Below are 19,115 nucleotides of genomic sequence, written 5' to 3'. Positions count from 1 at the left end.
AGAGAAGCTGAGGGTTCACCTTCCTGTCTGCCCTTGTTACCTAGGAGTGATCCCTCATATGGAGTTGTAGTCGGTTATATATAGGTTACCAATTACCTCATAATGAGCAAGGCGGGAGTGGGCAGTTGTAATGCTCTGGAACCAGGCCGGTGTCAAAGGACTGTGGAAGGTGAAAGCTAGATGAAAGCGTCGTATTTGCTTTCATGTGTCCAGTGTGTTCACATCGGGCACTGGGAACGAATATAGAGGAAGCCGGCGTAGCTCATTGGGACGCAGCCAACGTTTGGGTGAGAGGATTATTCACTTCCTGATGTCATCTGTTTCCCTACGTGTGGCATCCCGGTAATGCATCGCCATTCGTGGATTCTTTCTCTCTTTTTTTTTTTTACTTTGATGAGATGAGACGAGGGGGGCTGGAGGTGAATGTGAAGTTTAATAGTGAGGTTATCGGGATTACTTTAGTACATTACGTGTGCTCGTGTGGGGCTGTGTGCACAGGCAGTGTGTGTGCCTGAAATGTGCAGCTGCCAAATCTGAAAGAACTCCAGCCCACATTAGCCTGCCAAGAGAAAGGTACACACACACACACACACACACACACACACACACAGGCCGTGTCTCTTCTTTTTCTCTCACTTTCTCTTACACACCTTAACTTTCCAACTCTGTATCTTCAAACTCTTTATGTCTGTCTCCACACACACACACGCACACATGCTCACCTCGCCCTGCCAAAAGGGAGAGGTGGCTGGTGAATAAACAATGGAACTCCGCCCATAGTGTCACCCGCCTGGGCTTTGATCAGCACCACTGTTCCTGCTCCCCACAGCAGTGCTTCCTGTCTTGCTGCCTGCTGAATTGTGCTATGCCCGCGCACAAGCTTGCACACACACACACACACACGAACACTAAGTTATGTGTGCGTGTGTGTCTCATTCTTATACATGGGCTTACATATCGTATATTTTTCTATTTTCTCCCCTCTAAGTCTTTATCTGTGTCTTTCTCGGCACACAAACAAGGCTTTGAGTTAGTGCCCTTGTGTGGACATCTTTCAATAGTGTTGCATTCTCTAACATACACCCACATATGCTCTGTGCTCACACACACACACACAGACACACACAGGATTACACACTTTGATCCAGCAGTAACTTCTAGGCCCTGCTGTAGTGTCCTCTGGTGAAGTGACAGCAGACACATTACATAATGCAACAGTGACCGTTGTCTCACTCTGTTTGAAGATGAGAAGGCATGTCGGAGGCGGTGTGTGGTGTACATTTCTTTGGCAAATTTCGAGATTTTGTTTTGTTTTCTGCTTTTAAGAATGCCTCCCCGTAATGAGGGATATGGTTCCTGTGCGTACACACACACACACACACACACAGTGTCGCACAACATGCACACATTCAAGGGGGCTCGTTGTAGCAGCTGCAGTCTGTCTGTAGAACAGTCGTTATATATGCATTAGTTTCTGGGAGGGTTGAAAGGATGACTTTGCCTGTGGGGAGGAATGGCAGCAGTGGATCAAGAACAGGTGTGCTGGGCACCCTCTGTTGCAGAGGCAACGCACTGCTTCAGTCGTTGTGTGTATTGTGTGTTGTTTCCTCCTCTCTGTTTGTGTGTCTGTCCGTGTCCTTCAGCACATGTCCATATTCTTCATGTCAACCTTGGATTGTGCATCGAAGTTTAAAATCATCTGTGATTCCGCCACTTTCTTTTGTTCCTGTGTGCGTGGGCGTGAATAATACTTCAGAGTTAATTAGACTGAGTTACTGTGGGGAAATGGTTATGAAACGGATGCCTCTATTTGACCAACGTAAGTAAACAAGCCATCAAGGAGACGATGGGCTTTTTTTCGATGTAGTTCTTGTTAATGCTTGTCATTGGTGCCGCCGGGTCAGGTTCACCAGAGATTCCGTGACACCCCTAAAGGGCCTCCAGCCGGGCTCGATCCGGCCTTCCACCTTCGGAGCTTCGTCTTCGTGCCCTGCTGGGAGCCGACACCGACACCATGCTGCTGGAGATCCAGGCCGGTTTTCTGGGCGGGTCGAACCAGAACCAGAACCAGGACTGAGTCGGACCCTTCTGCAGAAAAATGAGAGGTTTTCAAAAGGGGACTCTGGTGCTCCCGCCTTTGTCCACAAGGACTGCCAAAATCAACTTGAAATGTCAAGTTCCTCAAATTAGCTTCAAAGGTGTTTTCATAAATGTTTCCAGTATTAACTTTACATCTAATTACTCCACGTTTTATGGGAATGTATCACTTCTTGTGTCCCTGAGAATCCACACCTCAGTCTGCAGCCCTGTGCAGGCTTTTCAAACCTTTAGACACATATGTGACTGGCCTGTCACATGAACCCATACAGCCTCTCTGCTCATTGAGTTTCGGGCAACTGCTCCCAACAAAGCAAAAATAATGCTAAAAACCATCAAATGCTAGCAAGGCAAAGAGATTAGCACGTCGTCTTTAACTCAGTAATTAGCTGACTAATCGGGGTTAAAAGGTGACGAGTTGACGAGAAAGACGATTCCACTCACCGCTATTGCTCTTTTTATGCTAACGTTGTAAATGCTCATTAAAAATATTAGTCTCTGCATCATGTGAAGCCAACGATCCTTCTCTTGCTCTCTCTCTCTCTCTCGCTCACCTTCTGACCCTCTTTATGTATCTCTGAAAGCATCCATCTGCCTTCATGTGCATGTATATGTTTGTGTGTGTGTGTATCTGTATGCGTGTGTGTGTGTGTGTGTGTGCCTGGTGTTGGCTGATTGATGACTTTTCCGGCTGTGGGCAGATTCCAAGCAGTGTTTGATCCACATATCTGACGAGGTGGAAGTAGGAGAGAGATAACATTCCAGGATGCAACTGGGGAACGTGGGAAGTGGAACAGCTCAAAGAGACCGTACTCCGGTCCCAACCAAACAAACGGAAATTACTCATTAAACCGAAGGCCTAATGCGAAGTACAAAGAAACCACGACGCCTCACGTCTCGCTCTTCCCCCGCGTCAAGAATCCCAAATAGAGAGGATTCCGGGCCGACGGCAGACGGAGCCGCCGTTATTGCGGCGGAACCTCATTTGCAGTGACGCTGTAATTTATGCAAAGGATTTCACTCCTCAAGCGCTCAGTCTGAGAAATCTGTCCAGCAAATCCAGTGATATGTTAAACATGTTGTCAGCAAATGGCATCAAATGAAAGGGGTTAATGTACGGAACTTAAAACTTTTAATTGAGTCCAGTTTGAACAGATGGATTGGCGTCTTTTCTGTGCTGCTGTCAGCTGCTCCAACAACCACAAGACGCTGCACCATGACACACACACACACACTAACACAGGAAATTGTTTTTAAGGTACATTTAGCTACAGTGGAATTAGGCACTAAATGCAAATATCTGATACATGCATAAACCCATGGGTTTCTAATCCGACCACGTCAGTATATTAATTGGTGGTATTAATAATTATATGGGCAAAAGAACAACATCACATGTGCTGTGGTGTCCTGTGTGTCGCTGATCCTGGAGTGACGGTCGACTTTGCCGCTTAACCAGATGACTCTTTTTTTCTGATTCGGCAGAGCAGGGACTTAACCCTCCTGTTACCTTAGGGTCAATTTGACCCCATTCAATGTTTAATGTCGGTGTTCTTTCGGGTCAATTTGAACCCAGGCTGTTTTCCACTGTGTCAAACATATAAGAACTAGAACGGGCACTCGGTAGAGCGCATACCTTCGCATATCACAAGATTGGGCATTGAATTATGAACATTTTGGCATTAGTTGCATGCCAATTGGACAAAAATGTATCGTGCTATGGTAAAAAAAAAGATGTTGACCTTTCCATGACCTTGACCTTTGACCCGATTGATCCCAAAATCTAATCAAATGGTCCCCGGATAATAACCAATCATCCCACCAAATTCCATGTGATTCAAGAAGATTTGACCTGTTCATGACCCTTGACCTTTGACCCGATCGATCTCAAAATCTAATCAACTGGTCCCGGATAATAAACAATCATCCCACCAAATTTCATACGATTCGGTTCAATACTTTTTGAGTTTTGCGAATAACACGCATACAAATAAATAAATACACGGCGATCAAAACATAACCTTCCGGCATTTTCAATGCGAAGGTAAATATCAACTTTTTTATATATTTAAAGGGCTATTTATGTAGTCAACAAACAAACATAAAGTACCTCACACTTAAACTTGGAAAACAATATTAATTCAAATAATTTTCTGGAGGTTTTAATTGCTGGGGTCAAATTGACCCTGAGGGTATAATATGTCAGTAAATATAAAGGTAACAGGAGGGTTAAACATTGAATGGGGTCAAATTGACCCTAAGGTAACAGGAGGGTTAAATAAATAAAAAATATTTTCATGTACTTTTTACGTTGAGGCCTAATTGAGGGCGTGGCCGCGTTGAGTGACAGGTGGGTGCTTCACCAGGCGCTTCTGCCTCAGCTCCACTGAGGATCCGCCTCCTTTGCCCGTCGTTGAGGAGCAGGGAGCGGGGCCGCGTCTTCACCGTGAGCTCCTCGTCGGCCCCTCAGAAACCTCTGGGTGACGTCACGGAGACGACTGTTTTACAGTCTCCGGTTTAAATACCTGCCCAGCAGGCAGCAGTCGACAGGTTAGAAGACGGCCTTCAGCTAACTTAGTAAAATACTCTCGGCCAGAAACGTGTTGTTGCCTGCTAATATCTGAAGCGTCTTGTTTGACATTAACTATTACTTTTCTGGGAAGAACCTGAAGAGTTCATCTTGAAATAAAAGCCCCCCATCTGTTTTTTATTATTTGAGACAAGAGTTTTTAGGCTGTAACTGTATTTCTTAGTTTTGTTCAACTTTGCATCCATTAAATGATGCACCACTTGATAAACATAATATGTGTGTGTGTGAGCCCCCCCACACACAGACACACACACAGGGCATGTGGTGCATATTTCAGAGTTGTTTCCTATTCTCTTTTTACTGTAGCTCACAGCAGCTGAAAGAGACGGCGATGGGAAGGGAGAGAGAACAGTGTGTTTCCCCTGTGGGCATAGCTCGGTTGCAACATGTCTTCATTACCGCGGCAATTGTCTTACTGTTTTCATCAGATCCGAGGAAGGCGCCTCCATAGCTGTGGCGACGTGTGTGCATATTGCAAGAGACGGGATAACCGTTCCGTTTGCTGCTGCCGCCATCGTCGTGTCTTCACACTTCAATTTGAAATCAACTCGGGGGGGGAGTGTGCTGGAAAGCATCAACGCCCTGAAAGCAAGTGAATTCACACCAACGTCAGTGATGTGTTTCAGAGGGGCGGTCCTGCAGGTCGACTTGTCAAAGCACATCTTTTTATTCCTACACACAGACAGCAAAGCAAAAGTTTCACTTCTCTAACACCTCAGGAGGGAGACCGCTCTCCCTCTCCTCCTCCTCCTCCTCCTCCTCCTACTACAGCTTCTCTCTTACACTCACTTCTGTACCTTTCCCACAATGCTTTGATAAAAGTGCAGATAAGAAAGAGCCTGTGCTCATCTCTCTGGCCATCCACCTCTCCTTGAGGTTAGCACCTCCTTTATTATTTACTATTAGATCAGTAGACATGCATTCACACACCGCCTTGTTCTAGTGTGTGTGTGTGTGTGTGTGGTGCACATACTGTGTCTGCCTGTGTGCTACGTGCCCCTTGTGTATGTATCTGTTTTTACCCTTTCGCTTGTGTGTGTGTGTGTGTGTGTGTGTGTGTGTGTGTGTGTGTGTGTGTGTGTGTGTGTGTGTGTGTGTGTGTGTGTGTGTGTGTGTGTGTGTGTGTGTGTGTGTGTGTGTGTGTGTGTGTGTGTGTGTGTGTGTGTGTGTGTGTGTGTGTGTGTCTGGCTGGAGGCGGTGCAGTGTGAGGTTTGCGCTGCTGTCTGAAGTCGTCCAGCCTCAGTGTCATTAGAGGATCTCTTTAATCCAGACTTTGGGAGAAACTTCTGACGGCACGCTGCAAATAGAAGGCCCCGCCGCACATGAAGAGCGGCTCCGCTCCTAACAAAACACCAAGTTTAAAGAGGCCCCTGGACTTTTTCCTCCTCCCACTATTCCCTCCCTTCTTTCTTCTACGCTCCCCCCCCCCCCCCCACCCTTGCCCTCTGTTGCTTTTACTTCACCCTAGGGAAACATGCTTGCCTTATCTGCGCAGGAGGACCACCCAGGAAAGTGTGTGTGCTGGGGGGGGGGGGGGCATTATTATTATTAGAATTATTCAGTTGCTTGATTCTGTGTGTGTGTCTCTCTCTGGAATTGCGCACACTCATTTGAGTGTAGCGCTCACTTCTGTAGACCTGTAGCTGTTAATATTAACGCGTGCCTCTACCTGCATGCGTCGCTCTGAGCGCCGTGTTGGTCGGTGCCTGCGTGCGCGTGCGCCTCGCTAATCCTTTTAGCTTCTTCCTTTTTTTTGCATTTAAAAAAAACTTTTTTCCTCCTGCATGCACCTTTCCGTTTAACTCTCTACCTTCTCTCCCTCCCTCTCTCCATCTCTCCCGAGGGACATCTGATTTCCCCCTCTTCCTGGCCTGTTCACAATGATTCCAGTCTGCATGACTGATAAAGACCGTGTCGCCCTCAACATCTGGAGACACTTTAGCAGGTTCCCCTACACGCGGCCCTTCACGCACTTTCAAACACTAAATACTGTAGAAACTACCAACAGAGTGTGTGTGTGTGTGTGTGTGTGTGTGTGTGTGTCCACGTGTGTGTGCCTGTGTGTGTGTGTTCATTATTATTCGAGATTAGATGAAAGTTCCGCTCTATAGAAACTGCACCAGCAGGGCTGTGCATGTGTTCACAGGTGTCTACATTCTCCACATCATTGTTTAGTCGAGTTGTTTTCTGTTGTCTCCTTTTTTTCCTTGAATTCATATTTGAAGACCACATATTTCCGCGTCCCCCCTTTCTGACTCACAAAGCGCTTTCATCCGTCAGCAGAATCATCCCATACGCTGCCGCTGACGAAGTGACGAGGGCTGAACTTCTCCCCTCCGACTTGTTTTGAAGCACGTCAGATACAGAGCCCACATGAAAGAGACGACCGCGTCACCAGTGAGGCTCAATAAGTCAGCCGTGCTTCCCAGAAGACCTGGTCCACAAAGGCTGTGTCACACTGCGGGGAATCAGGGGGGGGGGGGGGGGGGATTCATCAGGGTCTTCTTTGTCTGTCATACCGCTGCTTTAAAGGATGTCGAGATGAGGTGAGGGTCACAGTGGAGAGGTTATGGAGTAAGAAAGAGGACAATGTCCTTTATCCGCTCATTGCAATAAATACACTTCGTAATCAATTTGATTTATATTGTTCAAACTCTGTGCAACACATTCTGGTACTTTCTATCGTCTGACCGTGTAAATGGTTTAAAACTCCAAACGATTTTTCTGGCGTCGTCTTTTTTTCCGATTCACCAATAAACAAAATGAAATGATGAAACCGACGGCAAGGGGTTTCTCTGGACGGAGACGGGGGCTGCGATGGGATCGTGACTGGCGAAGAAACACCCCGATTAATAAGATCAACGTGCTGCAAAGCCAGCTGCCTTTCATGCTGCCCAGCTAACACTGACCCCAACGTGCTCCTGAATCATAATGGTCGAGTTATGCTCGTGTGTGTGTGTGTCGAGTAATCCATCCACCAGAGGCGTAAATTAGCAACTGCAGAGGAAGGAGGTGCATTACACTCTGTAAAATTATCAAAAGAGAAAATATGAGGTACATTTACAGATCCGTGAGATCTTCTGTAACCATCTGACAACAAAGGGCTCAACTTTCCTTTTTAGTCGGTAGTTCTCGGAGAGTTGCTCCCAAGAAGTTCAACCGGGCCCCGGAGCCTCGCGGTGTTTGTGATTGATGTCGGCGTGGTGGGTTGTAGATCACACCGGTCATGCTTATCACCTGGACTGTGTTTCCATCGGCTCTCACAATCGACAAGGCAACACCTGGCCCGCTCACTCAAATCCGCTGAGGATATTGATGCTAGCCAGTGCTCCCATACACTTGTTGGAGTGTGTGTGTGTGTGTGTGTATATATCACTCTCTCTCTGCTTTTCATGCACGCTAATCAAAGACGAAGTGTCCACATGTGCACTCCAAACATCTGGTTCTGCGTCGCATGCAGGAACTTCACTATTCTTTCAACTGCTATCCCTTACAGGCTGGGAGGGAAGTGCATGACCTACACACACATACACACTTTGTGCGTTTTCTTTCTTACTTGAATCTTAGAAAGAAAAGTAGATTGAACTCTTTATTGGCGCCTACGGGGGAATGTGATCAACTGGGGAGTTTGTATTTGAGAGGTTCTTATCCACTAAATGAAATGATGCATCGCTCGTATTCCTGCCAAAGAATTAATGATCCTTAAAGGAGTGCAACTTTTACAAAAGCACGGGATGTTTGCTAATTCCCTGAGTTAGCAAGTTTCTTTTTCTGTCTGTCCTTGTCTTTCAATGAGTTTAGGCTTAATGAGGCCAGCTTGCCAGTAATTACCGTCATGACTTTATTATTCGCCTCTTGACTGATCACAGGCTGCATCTCTCCTCCGTGTGCTTCCTTCTGTCTACCTTTCTCTGTCCTAAATATTCCCTCCTTGGCTCCTTACGTCTTGATCACTCTTGTCTCCTTCCAGCTCGAACGTGCCTGTAGTATAATGTACGTTACACATTGCACCACGCCGATCTGGGGTTGCATTTCTTTTCCCGCCAGTCAGCCGATGACACTGACGGTCTCTCCCTTCCCCCCCCCCCCCCCCCAGGCTCTGCGGGAAAAGGTGGAAATTCTCCAGAGGCAGCTGCACTGCTCGGAGAAGAAGCTGCTCGGCAAAGAGCTCGAGACCGAGGAGAAGGTAACGCGCTCGCACGCTTTCTTCTCTCTCCGTCTCTTCTTCATGCTCGTCGCCATGACCACTGCATCGGCCTCTGCGTTGAACCCATCGTAGTCTTTGGAGCAGTGGGCAGCCACTAGACGGTTCTTGGGGAGCATTTTGGAGTGATGGTGATAGACCTGTACTTGTAAAGCCCTTTTCTAGTCTTCCGACCACTCAAAGCGGTTTTAACACTACATGACATCATTCACCCATTCATACACTGATGGGAGGGGCTAAGGGCCCACCCTAACATTCACACACCTACGAGAGCAAAAGTGTCTTGCCCAAGGACACGTGGACATAGGCTAGCGGAGCCGGGCATCAGACCGCCGATCCTCGGATTTAACCCTCCTGTTACCTTCACATTTACTAACATATTTTACCCTCGGGGGTCAATTTGACCCCAGCAATTAAAACCTCCAGAAAATTATTAGAATTAATATTGTTTCCCAAGTTTAAGTGTGAGGTACTTTATGTTTGTTTGTTGACTACCTAAATAGCCATTTAAATATATAAAAAAGTTGATATTTCTTATTTGTTTGACACAGTGAAAAACAGCCTGGGGTCAAATTGACCCGAAAGAACACCGACGTTAAACATTGAATGGGGTCAAATTGACCCTAAAGGTAACAGGAGGGTTAAAGGACGACCCTGCTCACCACTGAGTCGCCTTGCTCGAGAGCTTCACGGCCATGCCCAGGAGGCCAACTGGCAACTCTCCGTCGAACCAGTCCAAGCTTGAGCCGGCCGACTCTCGGGTTACCGAGCCAAGTCCCCACGGGCTGCTGCTGGCCCACCTCACGCCTCTCTTTGACTTCGTTATTGATCATATGACCCTTGTTTTCTTTATTGCCCCCTTCAACGCCCACCTTTGCTCCCCCGTCACCTGGTGTCCCTGAGTTGCCGTCCTCTCTCGACCCTCCAGGGGGCCACACAAGACAAAGTCCCTCCTTTCTGCCCACCCCTCATCACTCCGCCATCTCATTCTCCTGTTCAGAGCCACAGATATGCCCCCTCGCACATTTCCCAAATTCCTTGAGATTTGGCTTCAAGAGCGAGCGCCTAGGGCCAGGAATGCCACCGCCGCCTGTGTTCAGAGGGAAGCCTCTGTGTGCGCACACACACTCCCCACTGCTCTCCAGAATGCCCTGTAATCAGGCTCTGCTTTGACCTTGACACACACGGAGAAGAAAGCACTAATGACTCCACTCACACAGGAGGCTCTTCTTTGTACCCTAGGTATGTACACCAAAGGCATTCATCCTCTTGTGTCCCCTGGGATCCGCCCACTGACCCTTGTACACACTTCACACACTCGTCACACACCTCAGTGTCTGGCCGTCATAAATCTGCAGGAAGGGGTCAGTGGTTTTTAGGAGCCGTTGGTCACTGACCTCGTCCCAGACGAAGAGGAGTTGACCCCTGAACCTGCCGGCTGTGATGTCACATCATTTCGTCTGGATACGAGTTTGGGTTACTCTTTTTTTTCTAGTTTGCATTATTGTGTTTTGCTGGCATTATTTACCGGGCGATCCATCAACGAAGACACGATCAATACGCGGATCGGTGAAAATGTTTTCCCGCCGAAAATCCCGTGACTTTTTTTGAAACAGCGGAGCTTAGCGTGAGCTGCAAGACCTGCACCGACTCTCTGGTGATTCTTTCTCAAGGTGAAGAGTAGATCCTTTTACGTCTCTGGCATCCTGTAGCGTGACCTCAGAGACTCGGTGACAGTAGTGGAAGGCGTTGACGTTTACTCCAGGGACACAAGATGCCGACACATATTCCAACTGCCAAGGAGTTCAACTATTTGGAAAACAAAAATATTGTGGACGTCATTTTTATTCATCTACGTTCATTTTCTTACGCCTTATTAATTCAGGTGAACCCCATTTAATCCTTCTGGTCTCCAGAGCTCAGTCTCTTATGGCTGAAGTATTTTGATACTGGCGCCAGTAAGAAACACAGATTTCAGGACTGATACCAAAGATGCATATTTCTTTTCTGTTACGAATCAGCAACATTCTGATTTTTAAATTAGCCAATATGTCAAGCCAAAGAACGGGTAAACAAGACCAAGACTTTTATTAAGCATTTGGTACCAATTGTACGTACGTGACGGCTTTCAATTCTCTTCCACGAACGCGTTGCACTAATCTTCGGCAGATTGTTTCACTGACAGAGTTGGCAGCAAAGGAACAAACAGGAAGTTGGCCGTCGTCGGATTAGAATGAAGGAATCTCTGCACATCGGCCGACTCTGAGCTGAAAGCGATGCTTCGACAGATACGACGGCTGAGGCAGAAACTGGACGGATGAGATCTGAGCCGCGCGGTTACACTGAGGGCTTTTTCATAAGGTGCAGCAACCGATGTCTTCATCAGTGAGAAGAGGCAGTGCCGCCTCCTGCGATGCCTTCGCCCAGATAACAGCCGTCTCTCGTGGGATGGACGGGTTCCTGGCATGTGCCTTCGCTAACGCCGTCTCATGGTGAAATCGACGTCACGCAGACGCAGGAAGTACGGCCTCTGAGCTGAATGTGTGTTTGTGTTGGGCAAAGAGTCCCAGTTCTACTCCCCAGGTGCAGAGAGAGTCTGAATCGTATATATGTGTCCCTGCCTCCGACCTGAGGTCAGGTGTTTGGTGTGTGCGTGTGTGCTGTGTCAACAGGAAAACTGCTCTTCTGCCGTATATTTAGTCCTTGGTTCCCGTGTGACGGTTTGCATTGGTGTTCATCATAAGTGCAGCCTCATTGTTATGTGCTCGTCGGCTCATTGTTTTTCTGTATATGATAATAAAGCTCCCCTCTCTGTCTCCTCACGCCGATTTTGCCCTAGTTTATCTGCCAAGACTTGCCTTTGTAATCCGATCCCTCCCATGCAAAAGCCGCCTTTCTGCCCAGACTTCACACAGATGTTGCTTGCCTCACACTTGCAGGGCCCTCGCAGGCTCCCCCGCTCTAAAATGGCGGATCAGCAGCTCCGTGTGCGCTTCAATTCTCCTTGAAGAGAGGAGCAGAGTGTTGAAGGGTACAGCTCTTTGTATAAATACATAATGATACGCTGGGCACGGTGAGATGTACACGTTTCAGAGTAAGCTCTCCTGCATCGTGGGACCTTTGTAAAATACAATTTTCTATCTTTTCTGTCGTTGTTTTTTAGTGTTGATACCGGCAAAAAAAGAATGCAGAGGAGTTGAACATAAGTTCTCTCGTCTCTGTCGTTTGCCTGTGCGCTGTTTTTGTTGAGGCACATTGCATCAGCAGCGATTAATCCATCCCATAGTTCTAACAACTGCGATAAGATCTGTAGCCACTTCTAATCTCCTCCCTCCTTTTTTTTTTTTTGTGAAGCGGTTTTATTTCCTCCCTCTCACACCAAAGTGTTCTTGAATTCAAATCGCTCCTCGGTGAACTCCGGGTGCCAACTCAGTGGATGTGGAGCGGCAAACTTTGTGAGTTGCGTCATTTTGATGTACCTCCTTGTTCCTGACTAGGTTTTTTGTCACTTTGGAACAAGGGAGGGGGGGGGGATATAAAAAATGTCTTTTCAGCACCCTCCCCCCCCTCCCCCCGCAACCTGTCCCACGCAAGCCTGCACACGCAGACAACCCCGAACTTCATTAGCATACATCAAGCTTCCCAACGATGTGACAAACTTCATTCGAACGTTGAAAGTGTTGAGGGCTTGTTTCTTTGTGCTGGCAGCTGTCAGGAACCACGCCATGTGACGGTACCAAGCGCACGGCAAAGTCAAAACCACAATCTGAAGACTATATATAGATGAAATGTTGTCATTTTAAGATGACTGGGAGGGGAAAACGACTGCCGCTCCTCGCAGTCTTCAAAACGAGAGAATTACGCTTTATCAAGAACAAACAGAATCTCATTTTGAAACGAGCTGTGGGGATGAAACCTGATTTTTTTTTTGTTCTCTCCTGAAAGTCAAAGTCCCTTTTCATTGCTTTTTGGAGATAGCGGCCCACTTCTTTTTCCCTCCTGCATTCCCCTTCCTCTTTTCTCCCCGCTCTCATCTGGAGTCCGTCAGTGACCAAAACCCGGTGGAAGGTTTGATCTGTTCAAAGGCACCCGACATCTGTCCTAATGGTGAGGAGGCGTCTTCTTCTTCTTTTTTACACGCCACATGCCTCCTGCCACCTGTCAGAAAAAACAAACATGCCTTTGCTGTGTAAAAAAAAAAGAAGAAGAAGAAAAGATAAAGAGCTCGAGATGAGAGAGGGGGGGGACCCTGGAAGAGGCGAGAGGATGCAAAGCAGACATCTTTGGGGAGTTTGAGAGACGCTCCTGTTCTTGAGTTTGAGCTCCACGCAGAGATGCACTTGAATCGCTACCATACCCGTCCTCTGCTTCTCTCTGCTAGCTGAGCATACCTTTCCACAACAGAGATGTTGTTCTAAAAAAAGGCTGCTGCCTCCACCCACACATTAGCTTTAGTTAGACGCGCCGTGCCACGATGTGATTGGTCGGCTACTCGTGAAGCGACATCGTACGCCATCGGAGATTCTGTACAGTATGCCGTGTGCGTTGATACAAAACCTATGCTTATTTCACGATGAGAGCGTTGAAGTTTTAGCACATTGTGATAAAGTGAAGTCATTCAGGCGCTATCCGTGCCTTCTAGTCCACCAGGCCGGCGGCGGTACCGACAAAGCGGGCCCCTGTGAGTCCCGGTGAGTTGTCCGCTGTCGCCGTGCCCATTCTAATGTATGGGAAGGAAAATGGAGACGGCGTTGCCACAGAGGAGCTTGTAATTTAGGCCGAGCGGATCTCTCATTGCTGTGGCGACGGCACCATACATGAACCAAGAATGCACAACTAAGGAGCGTGGCTTTTGAAGAATCTAGACTTATATTCCGAGTGGTTGGTAAGGGATGTGTTTATTCAACCATTGTTTATTGCTTTGGTCTGAGGTAGTGGAGTGTGTTTTGTCTTGGCTTGCACTTTTGTTATGACTACAGAAGCGGCTATAGATAGATAGACTTTCTGAAAATCTGCACTCCCATCGCTTCAGCTGAGTCTTCAACTCCCGCACGGTCAAATTAGAGCTTCTGAAGCCCGTTCTCTGACTGCCACTCGTTTGAAAACGGTCCCTCTCAAATTATCCTTGACTTCATTCTCACACAGAGAAGAAAAAGACATGCGTCTGTAAACTTTCAAATGAATAGGGCAGAAGGAGCCTGAAAAGAAACGGGCCCGAGTTGCGGCCGTCTAATCTCCTGCACACTGCGCCGAGACAAAGTGAGCCGCTTCATGCCGGGATCATTTAGACGGGGGGGGGTTTCTTTGAAGTGCTTCCCAAACCCTTTTCAATGTGCAGGGGAAGATTAATTAGCCGAAGCCAGAACAATCCGTTAAATACACAACAGGAAAATTATTTTTAGGAAAGGCAATCTTTTTCCCCTCCCCCTCACCTCATTCACGCTCTCTTCACATGAAAGGCCGGCCTGATGAGAGGGGAGTGCGTCGGATATTCTTAATGTTCGCTGGACGCTCTGTCAAAGAGATTACGGTCTGCTGAAATACTCCGACTCTCTCCCCTGGTTACACCTTGACATGCGTGGGTGAGAACTGTTGCTTCTCACAGCCCCCGTCGAGGCCTCCAGCCCTGCGAAGCTATTCATCAAGCGCCAAATTAATTGATCCTGCAACTCTTCAAAATGCTGTAAATGGCTCTTTTTTTTTTTTTTTTACAGTACTGTAAAAGCTCTGCGCTTGTGCATGTGTGTGTGAGTCCATTCATGTGTGTTTGTGGCTAAAATGTAGGGGGGGGTTGCGTTAACCAAACCCTTTTCAACTTCTATAATCAGACTCTGGTTCGGTGGAGTGTAATTTAGCCCCAGACAGACTTCCTCCAGTCCTCCCCAGTGGAGCGAGCGAGCTGTGGAGCTGCTGCTGCCGCCGCGTTTCATATGCGGTGCCCTCCGCCGCCGCGGCCCGGTCCTCTTCCAGACCCAGCTGTGGCAGCAGGGCCCGTGGATGCATTGTGTCGAGATCTGGCTGTAGGCAGCAGCCGCCAGTAGGGGGTGTCGTGTGCAGAGCGGAGTCCTCCTGCCAGGCTGCGGACCCCCTGTGGAGATGTGAAGGAGCTGTGAAGAGCGAGGGAATACTCTGAGCCATGAATAAAGAGGGGATACCCACTGTGTGTGTGTGTGTGTGTGCGTGTGTGTGTGTCATATTATTGTTATTCAGATGCTTGAATTTGTCTTTATTTGTCTAAACGTTTTTATTTATTTTGTATCGACAAATGATATAAACCCAGCCGACGTTTGTATTTGCGTGTGCGTGGATGACGCGGTACGTTTTCATTGGCCGATTGGATACGTCCGGTGTCACGTGGACGTCTTGACTCATCTGACCAGGTGTTCCCTCTCAGTTGACCGACGGTGTCCGGCCTCCTCTGTCCTCTCAGGTGACGGTGGTGCGTCAGCAGTACGAGGAGAAGATCAAAGGCCTGATGCCAGCGGAGCTGCGGCAGGAACTGGAGGACACCATCACCTCTCTGAAAGCTCAGGTGAGAAGGGACTGTTTGCCAGACGCAGATCCGATACAGGCAGGAACAGAACAAACACGCTGACACATTCAATCCGCTTGGCTTTAGTTTCAGGAATGTTTTTTTTTTTTAAAGAAAAAATGTCCAAGGCGCTCGGGTTCCCATTTTTAACCTATAAGATATCCTCCCGTCTTCTTCTCTTCCGTTCCCCCGTTTAAAGACGGCGTCGGACAGATTGTCAGTTCTTTTAAAAGTTGACCTTTTGTCTTTTTCTTTCCCTTTTCTATTAAATCAATCAAAACGTGATCTCGACGATCCTCTTTATTCACCTGAATATCTGCGTGTCTCCTCATCAGATCACCCTCCTGTCGCCCCGCTGTTCCTCTGAGCCACGTCTCGTACTCATGTCAGGGGGCACATTCTGACACTGAATATCAATAAATAATACAAATTACTTTATTTATATAGCACCTTTAAAAACAAAGTTTACAAAGTGCTCTACGGAGAATCAAGGCAAAACAAATAGAATGGTAAGATACAAATATAAAATGTAAAACAGACAAACTAAATTAGGGAACCAAAGAACTGCATAAAAGGACGACATCACTTAAAAGCTGTTCTCTAAAAATGTGTATTAACAAGTAATTTAAACGAAGGTACTGATTCTGCGAGCCTTATCCTCTACTCATTTCTCAGCTTTTACGTTGTAAAAGAAAAGAGGGATTTCCGTAACGCTGATGAAACCTCGCAGGACAAGTTCTTGGTCCAAGGGGCTCATCACCAACCCCCGCCTTGTTCAAATAGGTTTACACGCATCCCGTTTCAGTACGCAGACCATAGCCCTGTGATCGGATATGTTTATAAGATGTAATTCATGACCGGAGCGGTCTCTCCTCTCATTGACGGCGTCTTAGATTTTGCACATTAAAGTGCATTATTTTTACACGGTGTAAAAGAAGAAGAAGAAAAAAAAGGTGGGGAGAGTTTCTGTGTCTCCCGAGGCATCCGACCACATTCGGTTGGGGTTTTGCATACACTTCACCACTGGGAAGTGCCAAATGAAATGCTAGAACCTTCCTGAGGTCTCCCCCACAGAAAGGAATGTGGCCTCGGCTCCAGTACGGTAGTCCCAGAACAATACGGATTCTTTTGGAGCCGGGATTTTTTTTTCTTCTGCCGGGCTTCGAGATGCCGTGTAAATGTAGACGGGGTTTATTTTCGCGCCGGCCAAAGACACTTCATAAATAAACTCACACTTTGGAGCCAAACAAAAGAATCTCTCGCAGTGCCCTAACCTCAGCTAACCTGGCTCATAATCTTCCCTCTGTCTCCATGTGCCTTAACCCCGCTGCCCTAATCTCCTGACCCCCAACCCCTGCTGTCCTGACCCCTGGACTCAACAACCAAGCCTTTCTTCCACTTGGCTAACCCCCTCCACCCAAAAGCACAATGCCAAAGCCGTCATGCCCCTCCACTTCCAGTTTCCGACGCGCCGGTTTCCTACTTCCCTCGCTCCGATTCAACAACTAATCATGTATGTTTTGTGCAGATTACTATATGTTGCATTGTGTGTCTGTGTTGCAGGTGAACTTCCTTCAGAAGAGGGCCGCCGTGCTGCAGGAAGACCTGGATGCCTGTCGCAGCAGGAGGTAAGCAGGGTTGTTTAGATTGGGTGTGTGCGTGTCTGTCCATAGTTCACGTGGGAGTGTGTACCTCTATACAGAACACAGCATGTGGAGCACGGTGTTGTTTTGACACCGGTGTACTTCAGCTTGTGAGTACAGTGAACATCCAGATTTTGCCATCCGCTGTGTACTTTGTAGCACACTATTAAGCGTGCCGTTGCATTAGCTGAAGCTCTTTGACTGTGACAGCCTCCGGTCCTCGGGGCTTTGATTCGCCTCCCATCCGTCATACTGTAAGAGCCATTTATGTGTTTCATGAGAGGCATCTCATAAATGTAGTGATAAGAGGCCTCGTCAAACCACGCTCACATCTCGGCAAACATCTCTCAGGACTGTCTGTCACACGCGTCGCAGTGAGAGAAAAAAACAGTCATGTGACGATACTCTGCCTCACAACTTCAAGTGACGGAGATGTTGAGGATCTCAAAGGAGCAGTCAATCGAGAGTGGGTTTAAATTCCACGATGGTATTCTTTAACAACGATGCATTATAATGTTGGTTTGACATTAAACCTCTGTGTGTGTGTGTGTGTGTGTAGGTAACCTCGGCAGAACCACAGCCGGACGCCACGCCGGGATATGAAGGACACGACGGCCAATCAGATGTGAGCATTATCGACTGTTCCAAGTATTCACACATCCGTCATGCCACTGGACCCGTCATCTTTTAGTTTAATGTGCTGTTGCCTCTCATATAAACTATTTGTTCATTGTCGGATTTTAGTTTTGCTCTGTCTTGTTGGGGGAAAGAAAGAAATATTTATGTTGACAACTGGTTACATTGTTACATTTTATATATATTTTTACATTGTTACTTGATACCCTTATTATTGATATTTGAGAGACATTTCTTACCGAAATCCGTCAATTTTAATAAAAGACTTTTTCATAATTTCCTTCTTTTGTTTTAATTCTGAGCATGTTTTCCATCTTCTTCAAAGACCTCATTATTAGTCGCTCAATTAGGGGAAGTCATGCCGTCGGCCTCGTTTTGATACGACCACAACGTGCATGTTAACGGAGATTAGCGCCGCAACTTTACACTGAAGTCAAAGACCTTGAATTCCCATCTCCCCCATCACGCCTCAGCGTCGCCTTTCTGCTCGAGCCCCGTCTGAACTGTACCGAGCAGTTGGGGGTTTGTGGTTGGTCGAGATAAAGAGCGCCGCGAGTCGATTGTTTGAACCTCAGGCCAAACGCTACAGTCCTCGGGCCCAGTGTTCCGGCCTCCGCCACCACTTTGTGTTACGAGCGGCTCCACTCAGACGCTCGAGTCCAGCAAACGGCGGCCATGTCTCCTCCGGCGTCTCCGGACTGCGGAGGTTTTATGATGATAATAACATTTGGTGAACCGAGGATGGGCTTCATAATGATCCCCCTTTGTGTTTGTGTGTCTCTGGTAGGTGAGGAATGCATGGGCTTGAATAGTGATCATTTAAAAACAATTTGCAGGCATTCATTTAATTCTAAAATCATATTTGATTTCAAAGAGGCCTCTGCACTTATTTGCATTGGAAGAAATGCTTTCTTTTCACGCCCGCGGTTCACCCTCTTCCATGTGTTGCCATTGTCCGTGATCTGTTCTGCTGTCTCCAAACGAAACACTATACCCCTCTCTGTATTTATTTGATGTGCTTATTCTGCTGCCCAGGCAAAGAGAGAGACGAAAGGCGAGAGGACTGTCTGACCGACATCTGAGAAACAGGAATTTAGTCTTTCAGCACAAAGCCTATGTGGAGTCTGTTGTTTCTGGAAGACGTGCACAGAGGATCGACAACGATTGCAACGCCGCATCTTACGTGCACTTATGTACGCGTGACCTTTTGCGTGTAATGTATGTGCGGTGACCTCCATGTGACCTCTGACTAACACGATAGTGTTTAAAGGCAAACCCCGAGCCTCCTCACGACGGCCTCGTGCTCCAACAAGAGAGTCTCTCACGTGTCTCGGCCGACTCCTACAACAGGACAGGCATGTTAGCTGTTCTATTATATTGAAGGGATCCTCCCAACAATTACGCAGGGATTGG

At 47.4% G+C, this 19,115-nt stretch overlaps 1 protein-coding gene across 3 annotated transcripts in view; it reads left to right on the top strand.

The window, feature by feature from the left end:
- The window catches only part of cep112 (centrosomal protein 112), an 88,383-nt gene extending 70,401 nt beyond the window's left edge, over positions 1-17,982 (top strand). For 2 of the 3 annotated variants that reach the window (XM_056407415.1, XM_056407412.1), the window contains 4 exons: positions 8,784-8,873; positions 15,322-15,423; positions 16,987-17,051; positions 17,626-17,982. In XM_056407415.1, the coding sequence (XP_056263390.1) occupies positions 8,784-8,873; positions 15,322-15,423; positions 16,987-17,051; positions 17,626-17,629 (261 nt within the window). In that variant the 3' untranslated portion in view covers positions 17,630-17,982. Of the gene's footprint in view, positions 1-8,783; positions 8,874-15,321; positions 15,424-16,986; positions 17,056-17,625 lie in introns of those variants that run through there. The other variant, XM_056407413.1, reaches the window with a different exon arrangement.
- Positions 17,983-19,115: the final 1,133 nt, after the last annotated feature.

Source organism: Pseudoliparis swirei, chromosome 23 (genome assembly GCF_029220125.1).
Source record: "Pseudoliparis swirei isolate HS2019 ecotype Mariana Trench chromosome 23, NWPU_hadal_v1, whole genome shotgun sequence".
NCBI lineage: Eukaryota > Metazoa > Chordata > Actinopteri > Perciformes > Liparidae > Pseudoliparis > Pseudoliparis swirei.
The sequence above is the reverse complement of the archived record's forward strand: the minus strand, read 5'-3'. Positions and strand labels throughout refer to the sequence as shown.